We start from the raw sequence: 26,275 nt of genomic DNA on the forward strand, positions 1-26,275 counted from the left end.
GAGTCAACTTTCTATACTTTAACATATTTTGGAACAAAATATGGTTTTAAGTGTGTCCTTGTCCAGCCAGGTTCCTGCTTGCTTCAGTGGGATCCGCAAGCTTACAGGAGAGTATGCTAACTTTCAGTCCAGCCCTTGCTCTGTGTGATGAAATCAACTGAGGACAAAAAGAGACAGCAGGTTAGATTCAAATACTACCTTGTACACAAAGTTGAAAACCAATGTCCACAAAGGGAGAAGTACAAGTTTTTGTTGTTGTTTGGATTTGTGCTTTTCTGAAACAAAAAAGTGTAGCTCTGACTGGTTTCAAACTCATGATCTTCCTACTTTGGTGTCATGTTGCTGGAATTACAAGTGTACACTGCTGGGCCCAGCTTGGAATTACTTTAAATGGCAACCTTTTTTTTTTTTTTTCGAGACAGGGTTTCTCTGTAGCTTTTGGTGCCTGTCCCGGAACTAGCTCTTGTAGGCCAGGCTGGCCTCGAACTCCCAGAGATCCACCTGCCTCTGCCTCCCAAGTGCTGGGATTAAAGGCGTGCGCCACCACCGCCCAGCTAAATGGCAACCATTTTTAACTGAAATAAGAGAATTATAGAAAATATTTTGTTGCCTGGCAGTGGTGGCACATACCTTTAATCCCAGCACTCGGGCAAAGGCAGGCAGATCTTTGTGAGTTCAAGGCCAGCCAGATCTACAAGAGCTAGTTCCAGGACAGGTTCCAAAGCTACAGAAAAACTCTGTCTTAAAAAACCAAAAACCTAGCCGGGCGATGGTGGCGCACGCCTTTAATCCCAGCACTCAGGAGGCAGAGGCAGGCGGATCTCTGTGAGTTGGAGACCAGCCTGGTCTACCGAGCTAGCTCCAGGACAGGCTCCAAAGCCACAGAGAAACCCTGTCTCGAAAAAAAAAAAACCAAAACAAAACAGAAAATATTTCATCTTTTTTCTTTTTGGTTTTTCAAGACAGGGTTTCTCTGTAGTTTTGGAGTCTGTCCTGGACTCCACTGCACCTGGCTTACAGACTCTGGTCTTCATCATATATCATGCATACTATAACCATATTATATCTGCCCAAGATATCTCATGAGTCTAATTTAAATGTCATTTAGAGTCCAAGTATATGAGTTATTGGTAGAGTCTTGACTATGGGGTTCCATCACTAGTCCACAAACTCATAAAAGTTCATGCTTGTAATCCCAGTAATTGGAAGATTGAGGCAAGAGGGTAGCCTAGAATTTGAAACCAGTCAATAATGAGGTCCAAGCCCAGAGGGAAACCCTATCTCAAAAAAAATGCATATTTTACATGTATGTGTATTTTGCTTGCATGCATATCTGTATATCACTTGCATGGCTGGTGCTCTCAGAGTCCAGAAGAGGATACTGGATCCCCTGAAACTGGAGTTAAAGTCTGTTGTGAGCCCCACGTGGGTGCTAGGAATGAACTCAGTTCCTCTGGAAGAGTAGCCAGTACAGATACTATTTCGAGACAGGGTTTCTCTGTAGCTTTTTTTTTTTTCTCTTGTAGACTAGGCTGGTCTTGAACCCACAAAGATCTGCCTGCCTCTGCCTCCCGAGTGCTGGGATTAAAGGCATACACCACCACCTCGTGTGTGTTCTTATGACGATAGAAAAGAACATTTTGTGAGTCCATATGAGTGTGGGGAGGTGTAGCATATGACTAACTTCTCTCCTAAGTCTGAGACCAATGGTAACTACAACCTGAAAACTAAGTTCTAGAAATACTGCTGAGGCCATTGCTGACTCCATATCTGCAGTCTATTCAGATTAACTTTGAGGTTACTAGAGAAAGACCATCTACAAATAGTACAGCTGCTTTTGAGACCATGGTGGAGTAGAAACAGCATCCACAAAGACCGCAGAAGGGTCATTAGAGTTATGTCAAAGTGCTGACACTCCTATTTCATTCTCTGCCATTTGCAGAGTTTGTATAGTATGAGGACAGCATTGCTCTGAGCACTAATGCATGTGTGCTCATGAACATGTTTGTACATCTCCTCAATATTAAATTCTAATAGAATAAATATCCAAATACAAACTGGAACTCAGTACCTAAGGATTACAACAGAAAATACTAAAAGCACAGAAGGACAGAACACCAGCTGTTGTCCTCTCACCAGTGACCTGGACAAGAGCCAAGAATTTGTCACACACTCCCCTGCCTTCCCCGGTACTGATACTAAGATCCCCTTATCCTTATCCTCTAACATTGGAGAGCGTCTTGGGAGTCAGCACTGGCCCTTCACAGTTGTAGGCTCACATAACTCTACAGGCTGGGTGAAGTGAACACACATCTGGTGATTGCACAGGCTAAGATATGGAAAGGTGAAACTGGAGTTCACACCACAGCTATGTCAGCTAAGATGCAAGACATTGAACTGCCGTTTAACAGCCCTCTCACTCCTCAAAGAGCAGTGCCACACACACAGGCAGGACTGGGGATTGCTGCCTTGTCTTGAAGTTGTCATTAAGTGTCATTCCTCACTAGCCTACTTAGTGTCATTGCTAACTCCTTTTATTCTATGACTATTTCCATTGTTTCCATGACAGCCAAAACCTTTTGCACATCTGGAATTGAGAATTATTAAGGGCAACACACTCCTGAGCTGGGTGGGGTGCTGATTGGTGGTAGAGCACTTGTTTAGCATATGAAAGGGCCTTGGTTTTAGCCTCAGCTCTGAAAAGAAAAATCCCCATGAAGATTTTTTTTACTGCTTGAATTTATAAAAAAACACTACTTTAAAAATACTCACTTTTAAATAAATTTTGCTTCTTTCCAAAAGAAACTGCCACTTCAGTTTTGTTCTCTGCTCATTTGTCATTGCAAGAAACTCATTTGTCTGGTTAAAAAAAAAGGATCAAATAAGTGTTCCTGAAGTAGACATGGATAACATTTGACCACACTGTGAAACACATTTGCTCACTAGAAATGGAGTTGTGCTCACAGCATTGCAGCTCAGTTCCTTTGATAGGGAATAAAGCTTGAAAAACTATCACCAGAATCACTAAAGCTAGTTAAGGGTTCAGCAGGAAAAATTCTTCCCAATAAGTTGGCTCAGAATTCTGAGCCAAAATTTAATGGTAAGTTTTGTGATCTGTCTTTTTTTTTTTTTTCGAGATAGGGTTTCTCTGTAGCTTTGGAGCCTGACCTGAAACTAGCTCTTGTAGACCAGATAGGCCTTGAACTCACAGAGATCCACCTGCCTCTGCCTCCCAAGTGCTGGGATTAAAGGCCTGTGCCACCACTGGTCGGCCTCTTTTTCTTATTCTTTTTTTGTTTGGTTTTTTTTTTTTGAGATAGGATTTCATATAGCCTAGGTTGTCCTACAGACTCACAACGTACCCAAGGATGGCCTTGAACTCATGATCCCCTTGCTTCCATCTCATAAATGCTGGGATTACAGATATGCACCACCATGCTCAGCTGTGACCTGGTTTTAACAAATGTATGCCTGTCTTCATGTATCTGTTGCTGTCTGTACTGCAGAACCAGGACAAAATGTGAACTAGGTATGTTGTAAGTGCTGCGGGCCTCTTCCCACAGCCCGGCTCCTGGCTGCCTAGCTAGCTTATGCCCCGAAATAACAACACACAAACTGTATTCATTTAAACACTGCCTGGCCCATTTCTATTAATGTGTGTAGCACCGAGGTGCACTTACCAGGAAGATTCTAGCCTATGTCCATCCTGGGTCGGAGCTTCATAGTGTCTGCCCAGGAGAGGGGAGCATGGCATCTGCTCCAGAGAGCAGAGCTATCGAGTCTGAGCTCACTTCCTCTTCCTCCCAGCATTCTGTTCTGTTTACTCCACCCACATATGTTCTAACCTATGAGTGCCAAGCAGTTTCTTTATCTTTTAACCAATGACCTTCCTCCATCATAGGTATATAGCTGGGGAGAAGAGATATGGCCAATATAGGCTCCTACAACAGCCAATATCTCCAATATGTTTTACCCCTTATAACTGACTATATAAAATGTCATATTAAGCTGGTTGGTGGTGGCACATGCCTTTAATCTCAGTACTCTGATGGCAGAGGCAGGTAAATCTCTGTGAGTTTGAAGCTAAGCCTGGTCTACAGAGTGAGTTCCAGGACAGCCAGGGTTACACAGACAAATCCTGTCTCAAAACCATTAAAAAAAAAAAAGAAAGAAAGAAAAAGAAAAGACCAGTCTGAACTACATAGACTGATGAATATCTTAAATATCACTATAGAACCTTCATCCAGCAACTGATGGAAACAGAGGCAGAGACCCACATCAGAGCACTAGACTGAGCTCCAATGTCCAGCTGAAGAATGGGAGGAGTGAGAATATGAGCAAAGGGGTCAAGACCATGATGGGGACACCCACTGAAACAGTCTGCCTGAGGTAATGGGAGCTCACCAACACCAGTTAGACTGGGAAGGAACAAGCATAGGACCAAACTAGTCCCTCTGAATGTGATTGACAGTTGCATGGCTGGGGCAGTCTGAGGGGCCACTGGCAGTGACACCAGGATTTATCCCTACTGCATGTACTAACTTTTGGGGAACCTATTCTCTTTGGATGGATTCTTTGCTAAGCCTACATATGGTAGGGAGGGCCTTGGAACCTTCCCCAAAGCAATGTGCCTTGCCCTCTCTGGGGAGTGGATGGGGGGGGGTTGGGGAGTAAGTGGAGGGAGTGGAAGGAGGGGAGGGAGTGGGAACTTGGATTGGTATATATAATGAAAAAAGATGGTTTTCTTTTTTTAAACAAAAAAGAAAAGAAAAATTTCTAAATATGTATGTTTAAACCAAGAGGGCTTTCCCCAAGATTTCTATTAATTGATTAGTTTCTACCAAATGTTCAACAAAATAATCTAGCCTTTTTTTTGGTTTTGGTTTTTCATGACAGGGTTTCTGTGTAGCTTTGGAGCCTGTCCTAGAACTATCTCTTGTAGACCAGGCTGGCCTCAAACTCACAGAGATCCGCCTGCCTCTGCCTCCTGAGTACTGGGATTAAAGGCGTGCGCCACCACTGCCCAGCAATAATCTATAGTTTTGGTTTTTTTTTTTGTTTTTTTTTTTTTTTTGTTTTTTTCGAGACAGGGTTTCTCTGTGGTTTTGGAGCCTGTCCTGGAACTAGCTCTTGTAGACCAGGCTGGTCTTGAACTCACAGAGATCCGCCTGCCTCTGCCTCCTGAGTACTGGGATTAAAGGCGTGCGCCACCACTGCCCAGCAATAATCTATAGTTTTGGTTTTTTTTTTTGGTTTTTTTTTTTTTTGTTTTTTTCGAGACAGGGTTTCTCTGTGGTTTTGGAGCCTGTCCTGGAACTAGCTCTTGTAGAACAGGCTGGTCTTGAACTCACAGAGATCCGCCTGCCTCTGCCTCCCGAGTGCTGGGATTAAAGGCGTGCGCCACCACTGCCCGGCAATAATCTATAGTTTTAAGAAGGAATATACAAGAAGATTAGAAATATTTGTATATATTTCTTCTTTTCTGATATTTACCGTGCAACCCAAAGTTTCCTCAGCAATACTTCCTGTGAGACTGCAGGAATGGAGTGTTCCAGTATGGTCAGTAAGATCAACCAATAGATCAAAACTGAGAAAAACTGACTTAAGTCTGGAAGAATCTTTGTTACAAATTGTACAAGTGTTCGAAGCTTCATTTACAATATAACCACAGCTGGAACTGAAAAGAAACAAAGGTTTTCAAAAGATAGTGACAAATTTGATCTCTAGTAGTATTATCTCTTTAACATTCTAATAACATTGTAAAATGTTCTAAAATCCCAGAGGTTAGTATCTTTACTGTGAAACTAGATCCACAAATCCATTCTGTACCAAAACTATATAGACCATACATACACAGTGTAAATCTGGGGACTTAGATGAGATAATCAGACAGATGAATTCACTATCCCGACTGAAAAAAGGCATAATATCTTGCAAAATGTAACTTCTGGGGTGCATTGGAAAGAGGGTAAGAAAGTTCTCTCTGTCCTTTTGTTTGTTGTTGTTTGTTTTGTTTCTTGAGACAGAGTTTCTCTGTGTAGCTTTGGAGCCTGTCCTGGAACTTGCTTGACAGAGCAGGCTGGCCTCGAACTCACTGAGATCTGTTTGCCTCTCCCTCCCCAGTGCTGGGATTAAAGGCATGCGCCACCACCACCCAGCTGTCCTTTTGTTTGTATTGGTTGCGAGTTGTTTTCTGCTTTTTAGAAAGGGTCTCATGTATCACAAGCTTTGAATTCATGATTTTCTTGCTTTCACCTCCCAAGAATTAGGATTTTAGAAGGGCACCATTACACTAGGCTCTATCTCTATACCTTAAAACTTTTTTTTTATTTTAAATTTGAATTTTCAGTAGACTACATTCAGGTAAATGTATGCTTCAATGCTGAACCTGTTTCTAGTGTCTGTCTTTTTTTAAAAAAAATAATTTATTTAACTTTATTTTATGTGGATTGGTGTGAAGGTATCAGATCCCCAGAAACTGGAGTTACAGACAGTTGTTAGCTGTCATGTGGGTACTGGGAATTGAACCCAGGTCCTCTGGAAGCACAGCCAGTGTTCTTAACCACTGAGCCATCTCTCCAGCCCCCTACTTTAAAACTTTTATTTGTCCCGGATACTGAGCCGCCGAGGACCTAGCTGCCTCTCCCTCGAGCCCTCTTGCTTCCTGATGCTGTTCCCCATGTCCCCCCTTCTCCCACAGCCGCCTTCCACAGGCCATTTCAATTGAGGTTCTCTTCTTTCAGATAACTCTGACTTGTGCCAAGTTGACATAAAACTATCCAGCACAGAATATATTTTGTCATGGAAACCTTTAATTATGGTTTATTTATATGAAAACTTCTTTCATACAACCACTGTTAGGGCAAAGAATAGACAGTAGTTATTTTGTACAAACATGAACTTGTTAAAAACAATGTCTACTTACCATTTATTTCTAACCACTTTGGTAGTTTCATCATCAATGTTCAGTGTAGAAATGTAAGCATAGAGGATGCCATAGAAAGGATCAGCTTTTCCTTCACTTCTCAAAGCTTTTACTTTTAACTGTTCCACTGTATAGACATCAACTATTGTGTTTACTAAAATAAAAACAAGTATTACAATTCTATATATGTTCTCAAATATAACAAAGGCTTACATCCCAATACAAAAGCAACAAAATTCAAGGAAGACATTTAAGATGTTAAGAACAACACTCCATTAGCTATATTAAACGTGTGTATATAATGGATTTGAACATCACAAAATAAGAAAAGGAATGAGAAATTAAGTCTTCACTGAATGAAGAATTTCTAATTATCAAATGATAGCATTAAAAAGGTAAGAAGAGAGAGGTCACTCCAGCCACCAGAACTCTAGATTGGTGTTTAGCCCAATTATCATTATCAGAGAGGCTTCCCCCAGGAGCTGATGTAGAGACACACACCCAAACAATAGGCAGAGCTCTGGGAACCCTGCAGAAGAGAGGGAACAAGGATTATAGGAGCCAGAGGGGTCAAGGACATCAGCCCACAGAATCAACTAAGCAGGGCTCATAGGGGCCAGTACTCTCAAATGCTGAGCCATCTCTTCAGCCCCCAGACTGGCTAATATTAATATAAGCTCCCCCATTAAAAAATTAGGGGCTGGAGAAACGACTCAGTGCTTAAGAGCACTAGCTACTCTTGCAAAAGACCTAGGTTCAGTTCTCAATACCTACATGGTTACTCACAATCATCTGTAACTCCAGTTCTAAGGGATTCAACACCTTCTTGTGTCTTCCAGGGGTACACATGGTACACAAACATATATGTAGATAAAACTCCCATGCATATAAGATAAATTAAAAATTTTAATGTCAGGTGTGATGACTCACACTTTTAATCCCAGCACTAGGAAGGCAGAGGCAGCCAGACATCAGCCTGGCATACATCGTGAGCTACGGGTCAGCCAGGGCTACATAGTGAGACCCAGTCTCAGAAAAAGATTACAACAGAAGAAAACAAAAGAGGAGCTAGGAATATAATTCAGCAAACAACAATTGGTTAGAAATGCATGACCCCAAGAGTGAAAAGTCATCTCTTTCACCCTCTCTTTTTCATATAGAAGGTCACTTACCATTTATGGATTCTTTCAAATAACTGTCAATTTCATCAGCCACATTTGTTTCTTTATTTTCTCTTATATAATTCAGAAGGATATTGGCTTCCGGTGTATCTTAAATTAAAAATGCATAACAAGGAAAAAGTCAAACAATTATCTTTTAAATTACTACAAAATATCTAAAATTATCTTAATTGTAAAACATGATACCACATAAGATCATAATCCAATAGAATTATCATTAAACCATTAACACTGTAAGGCAAAATGAATCAACATGAAAAGATGCTGTAGCTGTGCTAGTGAAAAGAACAGCCTTATAAAAATGTGGTATTAAGACTTGTTTTTGTTTGTTTGTTTGTTTTTGAGACAGGGTTTCTCTGTGTAGCCCTGGCTGTCCTGGAACTCACTCTGTAGACCAGGCTGGCCTTGAACTCACAGAGATCCTCCTGCCCTTGCCTCCCAAAGGTGTGTGCCACCACCGCTCAGTCTTTTAAACTGAAAAACATTAATATTAGTATTATCTGAAAGACTAGATGTGGCAAAATTATTATTTCTAGGTAATATGATTATAAATTATTTGTATGTTCATTTTTCATTATTTTATTAATTTTGTTAATTAAAAAATAATTTTAGGGCCCCAACAGATAGCTCAGAGACTTGCTATTCTTGCAGACAGACCCAGGTTTGGTTCCTGGAACCCACATGGTGGCTCACACCAGCTGTAACTCCAATCCCAGGGGATCCAGTGCCATCTTCTGGCATCTGAGAGCAACAGATACACGTGTGGTGCACATACATACATACAGGCAACGCATTCACACACATAAAATAATAATAAAACTAAAAATAATTGTTTTAATTTGTTGCTAGTGTGTGTGTGTGTGTGTGTGTGTGTGAGAGAGAGAGAGAGAGAGAGAGAGAGAGAGAGAGAGAGAGATGATGGGGGGCACACATGCCACTACTTTCGTGTAGAAGAGGACAATTTTCTTAAGTCGATCCTATCCTACTTATACACAGGTTTCAAAGAATGAACTTAGGTTACCAGACATGACCAGCAAGATTTTCTGAATATTATATTCATTTCTTTTCCTTTTTATTTACTTTTAAAAATTGTGTTTGTTAGCCAGGCAGTGCTTATGTACAATTTTAATCCCAGCACTCAGGAGGCAGAGGCAGGTGAATTTTTGTGAGTTTGAAGCCAGCCTGGTCGAGAAAGTTACAGGACAGTCAAAGCTACACACACACACAAAAAAATCCCTCTCCCCAAAATTGTATTTGTTTGTTTGTGTTAAGGAAAGATATGGGTAGCTCAGACTGACCCAAATTCTTTGTACGTCAGACTCCTAAGTGTTGGGATTATAGACATGCAAGATGATGGCTAGCTTATTTTTGTTGTTGGTGATGGTTTTGTGTTTTATTTTTTGCTTTTTTTTTTCTTTCAAGACAGGCTCTCACTATGTAATCAAGTTGTGCTGGAACTCACTATGTAGACAAGGCTGGCTTCAAAATCAGAGAGCTGCCTGCCTCTACCTCTCAAGTGCTGGAATTAAATGTGTGAGCCATCAGGCCCGGCTCCTTGGCTAGCTGTAAAAAAAATGTTTGGTTTGTTTTGTTTTTCAAGACAGGGTTTCTCAGTGTAGCTTTAGAGCCTGTCCTGGAACTCACTCTGTAGACCAGCCTGGCCTGAAACTCAGAGAGATCTGACTGCGTCTTCCTCCAAAGTGCTGGGATTAAAGGCGTGCGCCATCACCACCCAGCTAAAAATGTTTCTTAATGTTATTTTAAAGATTTGTCCCTCAAATTAAGAATGAGTTTTCTCAGGAGTAGTTAGATGGCATGCCATAAGGCAAGAAAATCACTTTGAAAGGGTCTTCACAGGATTCTAATGCTTTTCAGTCCCAAGACCCCAGCCTCCAACATCCACTACTTGTGCTGACAGTACCCAGACTTCTCTAACTTCTTGGGATGGAGGAGGTTTTCCTCCTGCTCCCATTACATATGTCCTATCACTATTCTTTCTCAAATTGAGGGTGGATTCCTCATGAACAAGGGTTGTACTTTTTCATTGTGTATTCCAATATCCAACATCCATCTGACTCTCCACTGTCTTCTGTTTTGTTCTAAAAAAAGATTGTTTTGTTCTAAAAAAAGATTGAAGTTGTCTATATAGTTGGTGCATAAAAAGCATTCTGTGGCTGGTGGTGGTGGCACACACCTTTAATCCCAGCACTAGGGAGGCAGAGGCAGGAGGATCTCTAAATTCAAGGCCGGCCTGGTCTACAGGGTGAGTTCCAGGACAGCCAGGACTGTTTTCACAGAGAAAGCCTGTCTCAAACCTGCCCCCTCCCCCGCACCAAGAGCATCCTATGAGTATTTGTGAATTAATGGGTGGGTGAATGAATGTTTTTGAAGTCCTAACAGAACTACTGGACATTGAAGGGGAGGAACTGCTAAGAGGGCTGCAGCAATCAAATCAGTGGATACCTTAAAAAACATGGCTCAGACTGTCCATAGAGAAGACAGAATTCCCTCTCACTCTAATGAATACTCTCAAGGCAGGAAAATCATAAGGAAAAGTAATATGTTATCTGTGATAAATATCTAAGCCATTACTACAAGGTAGGTAGGTATGGCCCAGGAAATTAAAATACGTCTGATTTAAAACAACCAGCCAAGTTTAAACATCTTTATAAATATTCTGCTAAATTTAAGCCCTTGACAAAGTAAATTCAAGAAATGTGTTGTACAACATAGTGTCTATAGCTAATAATACCACATAATAGAATAGTATACTACATTAAATTATTAAATTTGTGAGTTCCAGGTCAGTGAGTGCTACACAGTAAGACCTTGTCTCAAAATAACAATAAGATTTTTAATTATATGTACATATATGTGTCTGTACAGGATATAGCATATTGTGTAGGTGCCCACAGAGGTCAGAAGAGAGTGTAACATCCCCTTGGAGTTGCAGGTGTTTGTGAGCTGCCTGATGTAGGGGTGCTGGGAACAAAACTCAGGAGTACATTCCTCAGGCTGCATTCCTAAAGAACGCTAATAATGTATTTTGTGTTTTTACCACAAAAATGTGAATACTGTGTCATGATTTGGGTATAAAATGACCCCAAAGCCTCATTTGTTGCAGGATTAGTCCCAAGATTATTATTTTTTCTCTTTTTGTTCTTTTTTGATAGTGACATTATTAAGAGGTGATTAATTCCTAAGAGCCCTGACCTCATCAATACATTCATCTATTGTTGAATTCATTGCTAAATAAATATCAGGAGGTGGGACCTGGTTAGAGAAAATCGTTAGGGATGTGTCTCCCCTACCACAACATTCCTCAGCTTTCTTCAGTAAAATGTAACCTGCAGTTTGATTCTTAAATGCATTGTACAAATATTGGCATATGTTCATGATCACTTCCAAAAGAATGAAAAACAGAAAGTATTTTACCTGGATTAGTTGTGATAATGGTTTTTGAGATTACTGTGGCTGCCATGCAATTCTGAAATTTGTTAAAATTTATTCTTACATCTGAGGCAAATATTACTGTTGTGGAGAGAAGTCATTTTTAAAGTTAATATATGAGGGATGAAAATAATAAATATTTTCAACACAATCATAAAATTAAAAGACCTGTTTCTTGTGCCATCCAGCTCTGTGCAAGTAGAATGGATTCATTATCCCAACTGCATTTGTTTAAAAGGAAGTGAAACAAAGTGAATACATTAGAAAAATCTGGCTGTGATGTATTAACACCCCCCTTTAAAAGAACCTCCCAACAGAAAAAAACAAAAACTGTCTTAGTGACTGGGGTTAGCAATTTCCAGGTAACCAAAGAGGTTAAGACTCCGTACTTTAAATTTTCTAATCTATTACTACTATGTATATTTGTGTACACACGCACACTCACATGTGTGCACTCAAGCTACAACATACACATGGAGGTCAGAGGACAACCTCATGGAGTCTGTTTTCTCCTTCCACCTTTATGTGGACTCTGGGGATCAAACTTGGGTTGCCAGGTTTGCTGGGAAAGTATCTTTACTGGCCAAGTCATCCCCAAGGCCCAAGACATACTTAATACCTATGCAAAAAAGTTGGTTTTCAGCATGTACTAATCTTTAACATCTACTCCACAAGTCCTTTAATTGCCCAGCACTTGGTTACTTAGAACTGAAGGATTCAAGATCTAAAATCTTCAAAGTTGAGCCTTCTAACCGTTACAGTTGTGTCTCCCAAATGGATACATAGTTCAGGGGACTTGATAGGTAATGGTGCTTGCAGGCAGAGATATTAGGAAGGACTTTAGAGTATAGCCTATTATCTAGGGTACTAGTGAATCTCAAAAAGGTTGATTTGCTCCTCATTAGTGAACCCCAATAAAAAACTATTTGTTATGAAGCAGAATAATAAAATTTGTAACAGTGGAGTACCTCTAAGTTATTCTATGCCATCTAAGGTTGCATATGGAAAAATCTCAGCCTTCAAGAAAGAAAGTTTTTTTCAAACGTTGCTTATCACTTATTATGATACCTCTTGATACAACATTTGTTCATAAAATGAAAGTTTTCTGTCTCAGTAATAAGAGCAGGCTATCACAGGGACAGATAAGGGAGATTACCATGTCATTGTGAAAGAAGGCTCTGTTTCATCAAAGAGTTTAACTTCACACCTCTGGCCTTTTCTTCGGTCTGAAGTTGTAAAGTATTTTGGCTCTCCAACCTTAGAAATCGAAGGAAATTATTATTCCTCTCCTACATATATAATGGTACTTAAATATAATCAAATAGTTTCCTTTTGACCATGAAATTCTAAATATTAACAAGGAAAGGATCATTAATAAATTGTCTACATGTACTTTGTGCCTAAACTAGGTGTACGTAGCTGAACTTGTAAATTTGAACACTTTGAAGAGAGAATACAGACATATGTGCTCAAATGTGAGACAAATAAAAACTATTTGTCAAGATACTAGGACAGCCAGCTGTGGTAAAGACAGCTATCACTCCAGCACTTGGAAGACTAAGGTAGGATTGCAGTTGAGTTCAAGCCCAGCCTGAGCTGCATCAAGATCCTGACTTGAATACATAAACTTGGGTGTAGTGGTGAAAACCTTTACTCCCAGCACTTTAGAGGCAGAAGCAGGTGGAGATCTTTGAGTTTGAGGCCAGCCTGGTCTACATAGCAAGTTCCAGGATAGCTAGGACTACACAGAGACAAACTGTCTGAAAAAAGCAAAACAACAACAAAAAGCTAAATAAACGTTCCAGGACAAATGCTCCAGGACAGACCTGCTTGTGACATAAATTTGAAAGGGTGTCTCTTCCCAAGGCTTAGCACAGAGTCTGGCATGAAGTTGTTGTGAAAGCTTGCGCTCCAACTTCCTAGGCCTCAGTCTCCTGAATATTGATGCCTCCCTTGTCTTCTTCTTGGGGTTAAAAATGTGAGGACCAAATGAGGGAACGCACAGGAAAAGCACTATGATTTGATGTCCAATTCTGCCCACAATGCAGGGAATGTATCAAAGAAGTAGAGGTGGACCCATAGGGTCTTGTGTCTCTGACCAGCAGGGTTTGTCACAAGAACACAAGTGACTGGGTATGGTGGCACACACCTTTAATGACAGCACTCAGGAAATAGAGGCAGGAGAATCTCTGTGATGTCAAGGCCAGCCTGGTACATAGTGAGACACTCTCTCAACACATACTCCCAGAGAAAGAGAGAGAGAGAGAGAGAGAGAGAGAGAGAGAGAGAGAGAGAGAGAGAAGCGCATCATCTCTGGTAGCTTCAAGTAAAGGCCCAAAGACTAGCCATTTGATCCTCTCCTAAGTCACTACCACAGCGTGTGTGAGCACTGTGGGAAATACCTAAGAGAAATGCAAAGGTTCCATGAAACAGGACCTACAAGAGAAGGTCAGAAGAAGCAAAGGCCAGAGGATGAGAGGTCAGCCATAGCAAGGGGAATAGGTAAAATACTGTCTTTGGGGTTGAGAAGTCAAACAGGAATATAAAGGGCATAAAAAAGTGATATGACATACAAGAGGGCACCATGCTCATGGAGATGAGGTGAGCTGTTTCTAGGTTTTATATGCAAATGATATCATATTAGAGGATGTCAAGGAAACAACTAAGGGTTGGCTGAAATGGCCTGAAGAGTGATTTTGATTCAAGATTGTCACATAGGGTATCAGATTCTCTATCCTAAACAACAATTTTCTGTATGTGCTATATTTTGTGAAGATTTACTTTTTGTGGTGAGGGTGGGAGAAACATAGAGCCACACTCCAAGTCCTTCAAAGTATACGTTTGAGGTCCATCTTTAATTTGCAGTGTCTTTGTCTGTTAAACTGCTAAACTCAGAGCTTGTCACAATTACTGAAACAGATGCTGATGTAACAGGAGTTGTGAAATACTTCTGACTTCTGTGGGCACTGTCATCTGCTTCTCACCAGCACCAGCCTCAACAGCCCTCACTGCAGTCTAGGTCTTCTCCACCCTCCTCCACCTCTGAGTCACTCTGAGCACACATATACACAGCTAACTCTTCGACTTGTTTAAAGAACATTATGGCTGTTCACGTCAATAAGCTTATCTTTTCTATTAGTGTTTTTGTTTAACCCAGTATACAAAGCTTTTGTATACCTAATGGATCACTTATAAATACAATACTGAATGATTTGATTCTTTTAGTGATTTACAGATGAAATGCTAATTTACTTATAATGAGAATTTTTCCTTTTTTTTAAAAATATTTATTTATTTATTTATTTATTATGTATACAATGTTCTGCCTACACGTACCCCTGCAGGCCAGAAGAGGGCACCAGGCCTCATTACAGATGGTTGTGAGCCACCATGTGGTTGCTGGGAATTGAACTCAGGACCTTTGAAAGAGCAGGCAATGTTCTTAACCACTGAGCCATCTCTCCAGCCCCAGAATTTTTTTTTTTCAAGACAGGGTTTCTCTGTGGTTTTGGAGCCTGTCCTGGAACTAGCTCTTGTAGACCAGGCTGGCCTTGAACTCACACAGATCTGCCTGCCTCTGCCTCCTGAGTGCTGGGATAAAAGGGGTGCACCACCACTGCCCAGCTCAAGAAATATTATTTTCTTAATTCAATTTACTACCAAGGTAAAGAGGAAACATTGACCCATCTGGTGCTTACTGCATTCCAAACACAAATCAGGTGACAGAGTGCCCTGCCATGGCAGGGAGTTTTGCTGGTTTTAATTGACTGCTTTTCTGACTTACCGATCTCACAGCTGCAAGCACATTAATAATTCTCCCATCAAGATTGTGTCCATTTGCAACAATGTCAGTCAATGAGTAATAATCTCGAGATTCTTTAACAGGCAAGTGTATCAAAGAAAGTAACTTGGTATCCACTTCATAAGGGGAACAAACTTTTACCATTGAGTGACTCTCACTGAGCAGTAGTTTCCAATTGCTATATGAAAAAAAAACAAAAAGCTGGCACATTATTGTTAATTAAAAATACTTTGGTTCACATTAGATTATATAGCTAGGTGTGGTTGTCCACACTTATAATCCCAGCATTTGGGATGCAGGTCTAATTTGCAGAAGGACTAACATATTCAAGGCCACCAAGATATAGGTAGGGAATTCCAGCCCAGTTTGAGTTATAAAATCAGACCCTGTTTAAAAAAATGATCACAGTAGACTACTTTTTGTTGGAATTTAGACTGTATTAAGAAAGCTATATTTCTATTATTAATTTTTGTGAAATTTATATTTTATGTAAATGAATGTTTTGCCTAAATTTATGTTTGTGCACTATTGCATATAGTGCCTGTAGAGTCCAGAAGAGACTGTCAGTCTCCTTGGGGCTGGAGTTACCAGATGGTATGAGTCACCATGTGGTGCTGGGAATTATCTTTAGTCTTAAAAAACATCAAATAATGTGTTTTTATAACAGTCTTTAAATAGTTCTTTAGTGTAATAATGTTCTTTTAATTAAGAACATATATTGAGATTTTTTTCTGTGGGTTCTTTTTTCTTTTTCTTTTTTATTGTTATTTTATTACTTTAAAAAAATACCAATCCAAATTTCCACTCCTTCCCCTCCTCCCACTCCCTCCGCACACCCTCCCTCCCCTACCCCCTCCAATCCTAAGAGAGGGCAAGGCATCCTGCCCTGTGGAAAGTCCAAGGCCCTCCCTCCTACATCTAGGTTGAGTTCTAATCATACTAGTTGTAGGACCTTACCCAAGACTTGAAGCTGCAGTTTCCTTTTCTTTTAAACAGGATATAAAAATACTCTAAAGCTTGAGATTATAAAAGCCTGAGGTCTCATTTTTTAAAGACTTACATATTTTATATGTGCATTTTCCCCTGCATATATGTCTGTGTACCACATGTGTGCCTTGTACCAGTAGAAGAATTCAGAAGAGGGAATCAGATCCCCTGGAATGGAGTTATATGGCTGTGAGTCCCAGTGTGGGTTCTGAGAACTGAGTTGTTCTGAAAGAGCAACCAGTGCCCTTAATCACTGAGCAATCTCTCTAGCCCCATATGGAGTCCTCGACTTGGACATTATTAATACCATTCTCTAATCAATTGCGCTAACTGGCCAGCCATCATTATTTCTTTTATGACTCCGATTGCTTTACCTAAGTACCTGAAGTCAAGATCTTTGTTCTGCTTACTTCTGTAGTGCTACATGTGAAGTCCATTCAGAATTCTCACAGTGTACTGGAGTTTTACAAGTCTTGACAAGCCCTCCTCCACAGAATGCTAGTCCAGTTCCTCCTTCCTACTTAGTTTTTCACGGTCTCACTTCTCCTGACTCATCTCTGGTGACTCACCCTCCATGTTACAATCAAGTTTATCTTCCTAAACTACAGAAAAGGATATTATTTCCCAGATAAAGACTTTCTAGCCCTACTCATCCCTGAGAAGTGAATTTCATCTGAGAAGTACCTTGGCTTCTCCCTTTCCTCATCAGCTCTGTATTCCACCTATGCCAACTATGAAACTGCTATTTTTGGTGAAAATTTGTTGAATGTCAGCAGTTTCCTGTTGCTCAACCTAAAAGTTAATTATTCTGGATATTCTGGAAAATGCCAAGAGGTTTCGCATTTGTTGGGTCTCCCGAACATGTTCCTCCCACCTCCCGTACATATTTACTAATACAATTATGTGCTTTTCTTCAGTCTAGGCATGGGGAGAACGGTATGCAAAATACACCTAATCTCGTGAAGCTCATATATATGAGCAGGGATCATAAAAACAATTAATCAAACCATCTCAGAATGTGATGTGGATACAATCCTTTTTTTTTCTCTTGGTTTTTTTAGACAGGGCTTCTCTGTAGCTTTGGAGCCTGACCTGGAACTAGCTCTTGTAGACCAGGCTGGCCTCAAACTCACAGAGATCCGTCTGCCTTTGCCTCCCAAGTGCTGGGATTAAAGGCGTTTGCCACCACCACCTGGCTGTGGATACAATTCTAAGAGTGGGGAGGAAAGTCTTGGTGAGTTACTGAAGGGGCGTCTATGAAACAGAGGGTCAAATGAGGTAACAGTCTAGCTGAGACACTGATAACCCGAAGAAGCAAATACTCAAGAAGATAGGAGCATGTTCTATGTATAGGGACAAGAAAGCTGAACGGATCTTAGTGCAGTGAGTCCAGGTGTCCATGGAAAGGAAAATTCTCAGTGGCTGCAGAGAGACAGGCTTGAGTGGAGGTCAGAAGAGCAGATGTTCATGTCACAGTCAGCCATACTCAGCGAGAGCCATTTATAGAGCAGCATGGAGTTAGCAGGCACAGAGTCACCTTGGAAGTCAGGCTTCTTCCTCAGCTCCCTACCCCAGCTTTATCTGGGAGGCCTGATGAGGAATGGACTGCAGGCAATGCATAATTCAGGGTACAAAATCTCTGACCCTCCATGTAGGGTCCTGCTTCAAGGGACAGGCATACTCCTGAGTTCCAGCTGCAGATTCCTTCAAACCCCATCCTTGCAGGGTTCTACTGAGAGTCCTCGCTCAATAGGCCACTTGTAAAGAATCTTGCTCTCAGGTTCTCCTTCCAGGAAACCTGGCCTAAGACAATGGGTGTGTGAGTAGAATGAGAGCCTGATATGGTATTATATATTCCAGTATTTATCATTTATTGTTTAGGGATTTTTTTAAGATTTATTTTTATTTGTATATATGTGCTTTTGTCTGTGCTTTTATGTGTGTTTGTGGTGTTCACAGAGGCCAGAAGAGGGCATCAGTTTCCCTGGAGTATAGGCTGACGTGAGCTGCCTAATGTGAAGGCAGGTCCTTTGCAGGTCCTCTTAACTGCTAAGCCATCTCTCCAGCCCTCTAATATTTTAGTTTTATTGTAACTGGAGTCTTGTTTTTACAAATCTAAGCATGATATTTCATATCTGAAAATCCTGCATTCATAGACATCTCCATATAATCATGCATCAAATATTTCAGAAAAATACAACACACAACTAATACAAATGAAAATAACTACTCACAAAGCACTTATATGACAGTAGGTATTATAGGTAGAAATGATTTCTGATATAGAGGAAATGTGTTGAAGCTGTGTGCAAGGGATCTGAAGCACCCATGGATTTTGGTAGCCTTGAGAGACTTTTGATTTGACCCTTCACAGATATCAATATAAAGTTAGCTTTTATGATTATAAAAATTATAATTTAAAGATAAACATTCTAAGAGAGAATTCAATTCATTTTTCAAATTGAAATAGAGCAACTTCTGAAGTTTTCTGTTTTTCTCCAAAATTATTAATATTATCATTCTAACACAAAGACTGTTGCTCTCTGGGCTGGACAGATATTACCTAGGAGTTGCAGGGCTGAACTTTTCTTCTCTTTCTGTCTCCTTTCTTTGGATCAGGGGATTTTCAATTATCACTAAAACAGAGGGCAAAGTATGGTAACATCACAAAATCACCAGAAGACTAATCAGAGCTGAGTGTGCATAACGAAGACCCTCACACTTGGGTTCCATCCTCCACAGCCACCTTCTCATGTCCCTGTGAGAAAAGCGCTCCTGAAACGTCATCAGATAACATTTCCAGGGCTTTGTGTTTTAAGTCCCAACAGATGGCCTATACTAATATTACTTTATTGATTTTTCTTGCATTCAGCATTTGATTTGGTTTCAACATGCCCTTCAATAAAACAAATGTTTACTTGACCTTTACTCCACATCTAACCACAAACAATCTTTATTTACCCTCACAACCATCAACCTATAACATTTTAATACAGAAAGTCCTCCCTTTTCACAGGGGTATTCTGGCATTCATTCAAGGAATATTTATAGCTGTACTAAGCTGATGAAGATTTCAAAATTCTCTGTCTTCATAGTTCACATGTTTGACAACATTTTTCAACTCAGGAGAGACTATCCATATCCCTGAAACATACATGGTCCAATGGTTAAGTACATAGAGTGGAGCACTGCTTAACTGACATATGTAATGTGTGTTTGGTATGCAGCATTGAAAAAGAATAGTTTGATTGCTGTATCACTCTTCCTCCTCTTTTTCTCCCAAAAAGGAGAACTGGGACACATGCTTTCTTGTGTTTGTTAGGCTGAAGTTGTCATCTATCAAGCAGTGAAGCTTATACTTTATTCTAGTCCCCTTTCCTTAACATTCACAGAAAACTAATGGGGTGTTCTTTCATAGTGAGACCCAACAAGATCTTGTTCTCAGAGCCACAGCATAAATAACTATTGGCCCCAGGATATGTCTATAGAAAGGTATATGTTTATAATAATAATTGTGGGGTTGAGGCAAGTTGGAACATGAAATAAACAAAAGATGGCAAAATATCTAGTAAAAGTATCACTTATCATGTACCAGGGAAACAATCAGAAAGCATGCCTTTGTAACACTGACTTCTTCTGATAAGGATCAGAATAAATGTATTTTACTTTTCTATGACTCTACTCAGTCACAGACTTACCATAAGAATCATACAGTAAGCAGACTATTTTTTAAAGTGCTGCTGAGCATGGTAGCATAGGCTGTGGTCTCAGCACTTGGGAGGCTGAAGCAAGAGAATGCCACTAGTTCAAAGTGATTTACCTAGGGAGTTTCATTCTGTCTCTTTCTTTCTCCCCCTTCTTTTCCCCCTCTCCTTCCACTCCTACCCAAGCTGGGTTTTTGAGACAAGAGCTCATTGTGTAACAGTATCTGGCTTAAACCTTGTTATGTAGATTAGGCTGGCCATAGAGATTCACCTGCCTCTGTCTCCCAAGTGCTAGGATCTAAGATGTGTACCACCATGAGCAGAAAAACTTTCTCTTAAAGACCAAAATACAAGCCGGGCGGTGGTGGCGCACGCCTTTAATCCCAGCACTCGGGAGGCAGAGGCAGGTGGATCTCTGTGAGTTCAAGGCCAGCCTGCTCTACAAGAGCTAGTTCCAGGACAGGAGCCAAAAGATACGGAGAAACCCTGTCTCGAAAAATCAAAAAAAAAAAAAAAACAAAACCCAAAATACAAGCCGGGTGGTGGTGGCACACACCCTTAATCCCAGTACTCGGGAGGCAGAGACAAGAGAATCTCTGTGAGTTCGAGGCCAGCCTGGTCTACAAATTGAGTTCTAGGACAGGCTCCAAAGCTACAGAGAAACCCTGTCTGAAAAAAACTGAAAAACAAAAAAAAGCAAAAAACCAACCAAACAAAAAATAATGTCTACTTACCACACTCACCAACCTTAAAGTTCTCAGACAGCGGCCTGATGTAATCTTCACTGCCCCAGGAAGATACATTCACAAAATGGGCTGGTGAATCACGAATGGTGAAACTGAAAGTGTATCTTTCTGATCCAATATCTGAGGAAAAACTAACGCTTTTATATTTCAGGTGAATATGACTTTGAACAAATGATTACTTAACAAAACGATGATAAAATGTTTAAACATATGATAGAAAATAGTATTTCTTATGTATATGCCCTGTTTTATTTAGTTTTGGTTTTGTTTGTGAGACAGGGTAAAGCAGGCTAGTCGTGGACTTTTGGTGATCCTCTTGATTTTGTGATCATCCCCTAATGAATATTCTATACTACACTATGCTTTCATGTGTTTCCACGTACAGTGTAATAAGCAGCCATGGTAGCTAGATCTCACTATGGCCCGTTTTTCAACTATTTATTCACAAAATCCTATTTGGGTATTATTTCATAGATGAGACACAACAAGATAAGGAAAAGCTTTAGCCAAAGTCATAATTCATATCTGAATAGTTGTTTCAAAGCAATTTGTGTGCAACTCAAGCACCACTAGAGGTCAGCAAGGTCATTTTTTTTCCAGAATAGGATTTTTTTTTCTCTATTGCTTTTGGCAATTTAAAAAGTAATATAGAGCCGGGCGGTGGTGGCGCACGCCTTTAATCCCAGCACTTGGGAGGCAGAGGCAGGTGGATCTCTGTGAGTTCGAGACCAGCCTGGTCTACAAGAGCTAGTTCCAGGACAGGCCCCAAAACAGAGAAACCCTGTCTCGAAAAATCAAAAAAAAAAAAAAAACAAAACAAAACAAAAAAAAATAATATAGGCAGGATTAGGGAGATGACTCAGCAGTTAAGGGCTCAGTTCTCAACACCCACATCAAGCAGCTCACAAGCACCCGTAATTCCAGGTGGATCCAACACCCTGGGTTCAATTCCCAGGACCCTCACTATAACTGTAACCCCAGTCCCAGGACATCAGATACCCTCTTCTGAACCCTGCAGGCCCCAGACACATACAGACAAAACACTCAAACACATAAAATAAATAAAAATTTAAAAACAAATAAAACCTAAATCTGCCGATGCTTTCCAAGTGCTGGGATTACAGACATTCACCGCCAAGACCAAATGTTTTGTTGTTCCTGTTGTTATTCCATGTGACCGTTGTCCTCTCAGCCTGGCCCCTTCTGCCATCCTCTACCCAGTGTGAAGATGACCCACAGGTCCATCGTACCCAGTCTCATTAGAAGTATCTGAATTGGTCATGCACAGTGGTGCACTCCTTTAATTCCAGCACTTGAAAGGCAGAGGCAGGCAGATCTCTGAGTTCAAGACCAGCCTGGTCTACAGAGTGAATTACAGGACAGCCGGAGCTACATATGTGATTAAGGTCAGTAAATCTATTATTTTCAAGTTCATACTTTTATTCATACTCTATTGTATCTGGTAATATGAAACTACAAATTAACGAATTGATAAATTTAATTAACTATTTCCTAAAGCCTTTAAAATATAGTTGGAGAATATCACATTAAATCATTGAAAATATTATCTGTCTTCATATCTACAGCCTTGAATCAAGTATGACCATGAATGTAGAAGGCCTGGTCATTGCTCTTAAGGCGTTAAATAGAACAGAAATTTTAGTCAGTTAAATGTACTTTGCTGCAGTCATAAGCCATACTTAATGAAAAATTAAGAAAGAGTTAAATAGAACTCAGCTTTTTCTGTCTGGAAAGCCTTTGACATCTGTTTTCCCAATAACTATACCGATTATTTTCTGAAAAACAAAAGAGTATATAGAAAACAATATTAAACCCAGATGTAGATGGTAAATTTAATTTCATGGACTTGTTATGTTTTACTAGCTCTAACAAACATTTTTGACTAGGAAATATTTAAATGCATTTATTCCAGACAAACAACTAACAGTCTTCATAAATATTCAATTCTCCAAGGAATAGTACAAAGTAATGAGACAGTTAACTGCTATTACAAATATAATCATTTACTTAATATGATTCTACTTTATTTTCAATCACTAGAGGGAGCTATCAATCCTTACTTAATTCATCCAAAACACATGTATAATGCAATTTAATTTGCCATAGTCTTCAAAGCTTTCCTTTGCATAGGGCTTTCTAACATAAAACTACTTAGCTGCGTCTCCTCCTCCCCTCTCCTACTCCTCCTCTTCTTTCTTTTTTAGATTTTACTTTCCAAGACGGGGTTTTCTCTGTGTAGCCTTGGCTGTCCTCGAACTTGCTCTATAGACCAGGCTGGCCTCAAACTAACAGAGATCCGCCTGCCTTAGCCTCCTGAGTACTGAGATTAAAGGCATGGGCCACCACTGCCTGGCTGCTTAGCTTCTTATTCCAATTATATTGGGCAACAATATAGACTGTAACAAACTTAGATATTGCCACTAGCAAACTTAAATCTTAAAGTTTAGAATCTTAAATTTTGGAGGTACTAATATCTCCTCAAAAATTTTAATGTTCCAGGATAGCTAAGACTACACAAAGAAACCCTGTCTCAAACTGCCCAAAAAAGTTTTAACGTTCTTTTCAGTGAATGCCAAAAAAGTAAATATTAAAAATATGCTTTAAGAAATAAAAGTATCAAAAAAGAAATAAATGTATACTAGAAAAACAAACAAGAAATTAAAATATCTTTCTGAAAGGAAAAAATAAACTTTAATGAAGAATCATAGCAACTGTTTTCAAACTTGCAATAATTTGTGACATTTAAAATACAGTCAGGGGGCCGGGTGGCGGTGGAGCATGCCTTAATCCCAGCACTTGGGAAGCAGAGGCATAAGGATCTCAGTGAGTTCGAGGCCAGCCTGGTCTACAAAGCAAGTTCTAAGACAGCCGGGGCTACACAGAAAAACCAAAAAAAAAAAAAAAAAAAAAGAAAAAAAAAGAAAAAAATACAGTCAGAGGGCTGGAGAGATAATCAGCCGTGAAGAGCACATGTTCTCTTGAAGAAGACATGGGCTCCATTCCCAGCACCCACATGGTGGCTAACAACAGTTTGTAACTAATTCCAGTTCCAAAAGATCTGATCCCTTCTTCTGACCTCCATAGGCACTGCATGAATGTGGTACAAAGACATACATTCAGGCAAAAACACCCATACACATAAAACAAAAATAAGCCAAATATACTCAAAACTTTAAGATTATCACATTCCAGTTGAACTGTTGGTCATCTGATTACATTTATACACATTAATATTATTTCTTAAATCCATATACATGCACATTTTACTGAATTTTTTTTGAGAAACATACTAATAAAAACATTCTAATTGGGGCTGGAGAGTTGGCTCAGTGGGTAAGTGCATTTGCTGCATTTCCAGAGGACCTGGGGGTTCAATTCCCAGCACCTACATGGTGTCTTACAATCATCTGTATGTAACTACAGTTTCAGAATACTCAATATCCTATTCAGGCCTCTGTGGGCACCATGTGGTACACAGATATACATGCAGGCAAAACATTCATACACATAAAAATAAATAAAAAATTTTAAAGCTGAAAATACAATTAGCAAAAGTTTGTTTCAAGGAAAATTGTAACAAGTTTTTTTTTACATCAATAAACTTTGCATTGCAAAGTACTAAAGTTACATGTAAGTCTATTAATTTTAAGGAATCTGACTTGCAAAAGCCAGGTAAAGAGCATACTGCTTGGAAGTCAGACCTGATGGTTCACACCTGTAATCCCAGCATTCACAGAGGCTGAGGCAGGAAGAACAATGGAAAGTTTTTTAAGGACAGCCTAGTGTCTGGGGAGGCTGCTCGTTCGTTTCCCGATTGCCCAGACTCAAAATAATCACTCTGAAACTATATTAATTACAATATTGTTTGGCCAATAGCTTAAGCATATTTCTAGCTAGCTCTTATATTTTAAATTAACCCATTTCTATTATATTTTACCACGAAGCTCATGGTTTACTGGCAAGGTTCCAGCTGGCAGCTGGCAGCTTTCTCCACTGGAGGCTACAAAGAGTCTCATTGACTCTGCCTTCTTTCTCCCAGCATTCAGTTTAGTTTTCCTGCTTAGCTTTACTCTGCCCTATCACAGGCCAAAGCAATTTCTTTATTCATTAACCAATAAAAGCAACACATATACAGAAGGACTTTCCACAGCAGCATAGTGGTCTTTACACACACACACACACACACACACACACACACACACACACACACACACCACCTGCTCAAAGAACAAGAATGTGGTAATTTTGTAATTATTTTATAATAAGTGCTTCATTTTATCAATTCAGATTTTACTTAAATAAGCCCCAGTATGCTAGAACTCTTTACTCCAAAATTTCACATCAAAAGTCATAAAAATTGCTGGGTGTGGTGGTGCATACCTTCAGTACCAGCATTCTGGAAGTAGAGGCAAGCAGATCTCTATAAGGCTAATCTGGTGTACATAGTGAGTTCCAGGCTAGCTAGGGATACCTGGTAAGATCCTATCTCAAAAAAAGTTAAAGCAGCATGTTTGCAAATACATAAACTATATAAATTTTAATAATTTTCTTAGAGAATTTCTACTGTTAAATGAAAATAGTTTAATTTTACAATGGTAAATTTGAGAATTTATTTTTTCATTTTATTAGTAAAATAATACAAAAGAATATTACATTTGCATAGTGTGTATGCGTGAATATATACACACATGTGTGTGGTGAATATATGTAGGTCAGAGGACAACCTGTAGAAATCAGTGCTCTCCTTCCACTTTTTGTGTTCTGGGGATTAAACTCAACTACTCAGCTTAACATAAATACATTTACCCACTCGGCCATCACTTTAAACAATTGCTAATCATATCTATAACCCTGTATCTACTACTCTATAGATAAAAGAAATTTTAATTTGCATTTAGCTGAGATAAATACAAAGCTTAGGAGTATTTAATTTCTAATAATTATACTAACTCAATGAGTATCTATGTACTTGTCAATTATACAAACGTATCCAGTGAATCAGTAACAGTGAGATAATGTAATGTTGCCACATAACATTTCATGAGCAAATACTTGAACATTAGTATAATAGTGAAAACCTACCAGATTAGCCATATTTGGATGCAAATCTGAAAGTGCAGTGAAGTTCTTCGATGCAAAGGAATTTGCCATGCTTTAAATCTGTGTTTTAGAAAATATAATTTGTATTTACAAATTAAATATTAAAAACAAATTGTTAAAAAGGTAATGGTGGCACATGTCTTTAATCCCAGAACTCAGGAAGCAGAGGCAGGTGGATCTCTGAGAGTTTGAGGCCAGCCTGGCCTACAGAGTGAGTAGCAGGACAGTCAGAGAAACCCTATCTTGAAAAACAAAAAACAAAAAACGCAAAACTTAAAATTAGCTAAGGAAGCACTAAGATATTATTAGCCACTGGCAAATTTTTATAATTGTGAGATGTAACTAATTCAGATTTAACC

At 39.6% G+C, this 26,275-nt stretch overlaps 1 protein-coding gene across 1 annotated transcript; it reads right to left on the reverse strand.

Annotated features, from left to right (window-relative positions):
* Positions 1 to 46: 46 nt before the first annotated feature.
* On the reverse strand, positions 47 to 25,967 carry Meiob (meiosis specific with OB-fold). Its single transcript, XM_041676657.1, has 13 exons — positions 25,899 to 25,967; positions 22,534 to 22,591; positions 20,784 to 20,915; positions 18,909 to 18,981; positions 15,341 to 15,536; positions 12,713 to 12,813; positions 11,725 to 11,777; positions 11,542 to 11,637; positions 8,098 to 8,196; positions 6,926 to 7,079; positions 5,494 to 5,677; positions 2,773 to 2,859; positions 47 to 157 (listed from the first exon to the last, which is right to left on the reverse strand). Exons 1-13 carry the CDS (start codon positions 25,965 to 25,967, stop codon positions 47 to 49), a joined length of 1,413 nt encoding a protein of 470 aa, XP_041532591.1.
* Between the last annotated feature and the right edge of the window lie 308 nt (positions 25,968 to 26,275).

This window comes from Microtus oregoni, unplaced genomic scaffold (assembly GCF_018167655.1).
Source record: "Microtus oregoni isolate MIOR12 unplaced genomic scaffold, Mior012 000027F_ref0000203, whole genome shotgun sequence".
Lineage (NCBI taxonomy): Eukaryota > Metazoa > Chordata > Mammalia > Rodentia > Cricetidae > Microtus > Microtus oregoni.

Bases quoted from the DNA above. Each gene is read 5' to 3' on its own strand.
- Meiob (XM_041676657.1), bottom strand. From the start codon at position 25,967: ATGGCAAATTCCTTTGCATCGAAGAACTTCACTGCACTTTCAGATTTG. The intron at 22,592-25,898 runs GTAGGTTTTCAC...TTTGTTTTTCAG, and splicing joins ATCCAAATATGGCTAATCTG to AAAATAATCGGTATAGTTAT. The intron at 7,080-8,097 runs GTAAGTGACCTT...TTTTTATTTTAG, and splicing joins TTTGAAAGAATCCATAAATG to TAAACACAATAGTTGATGTC.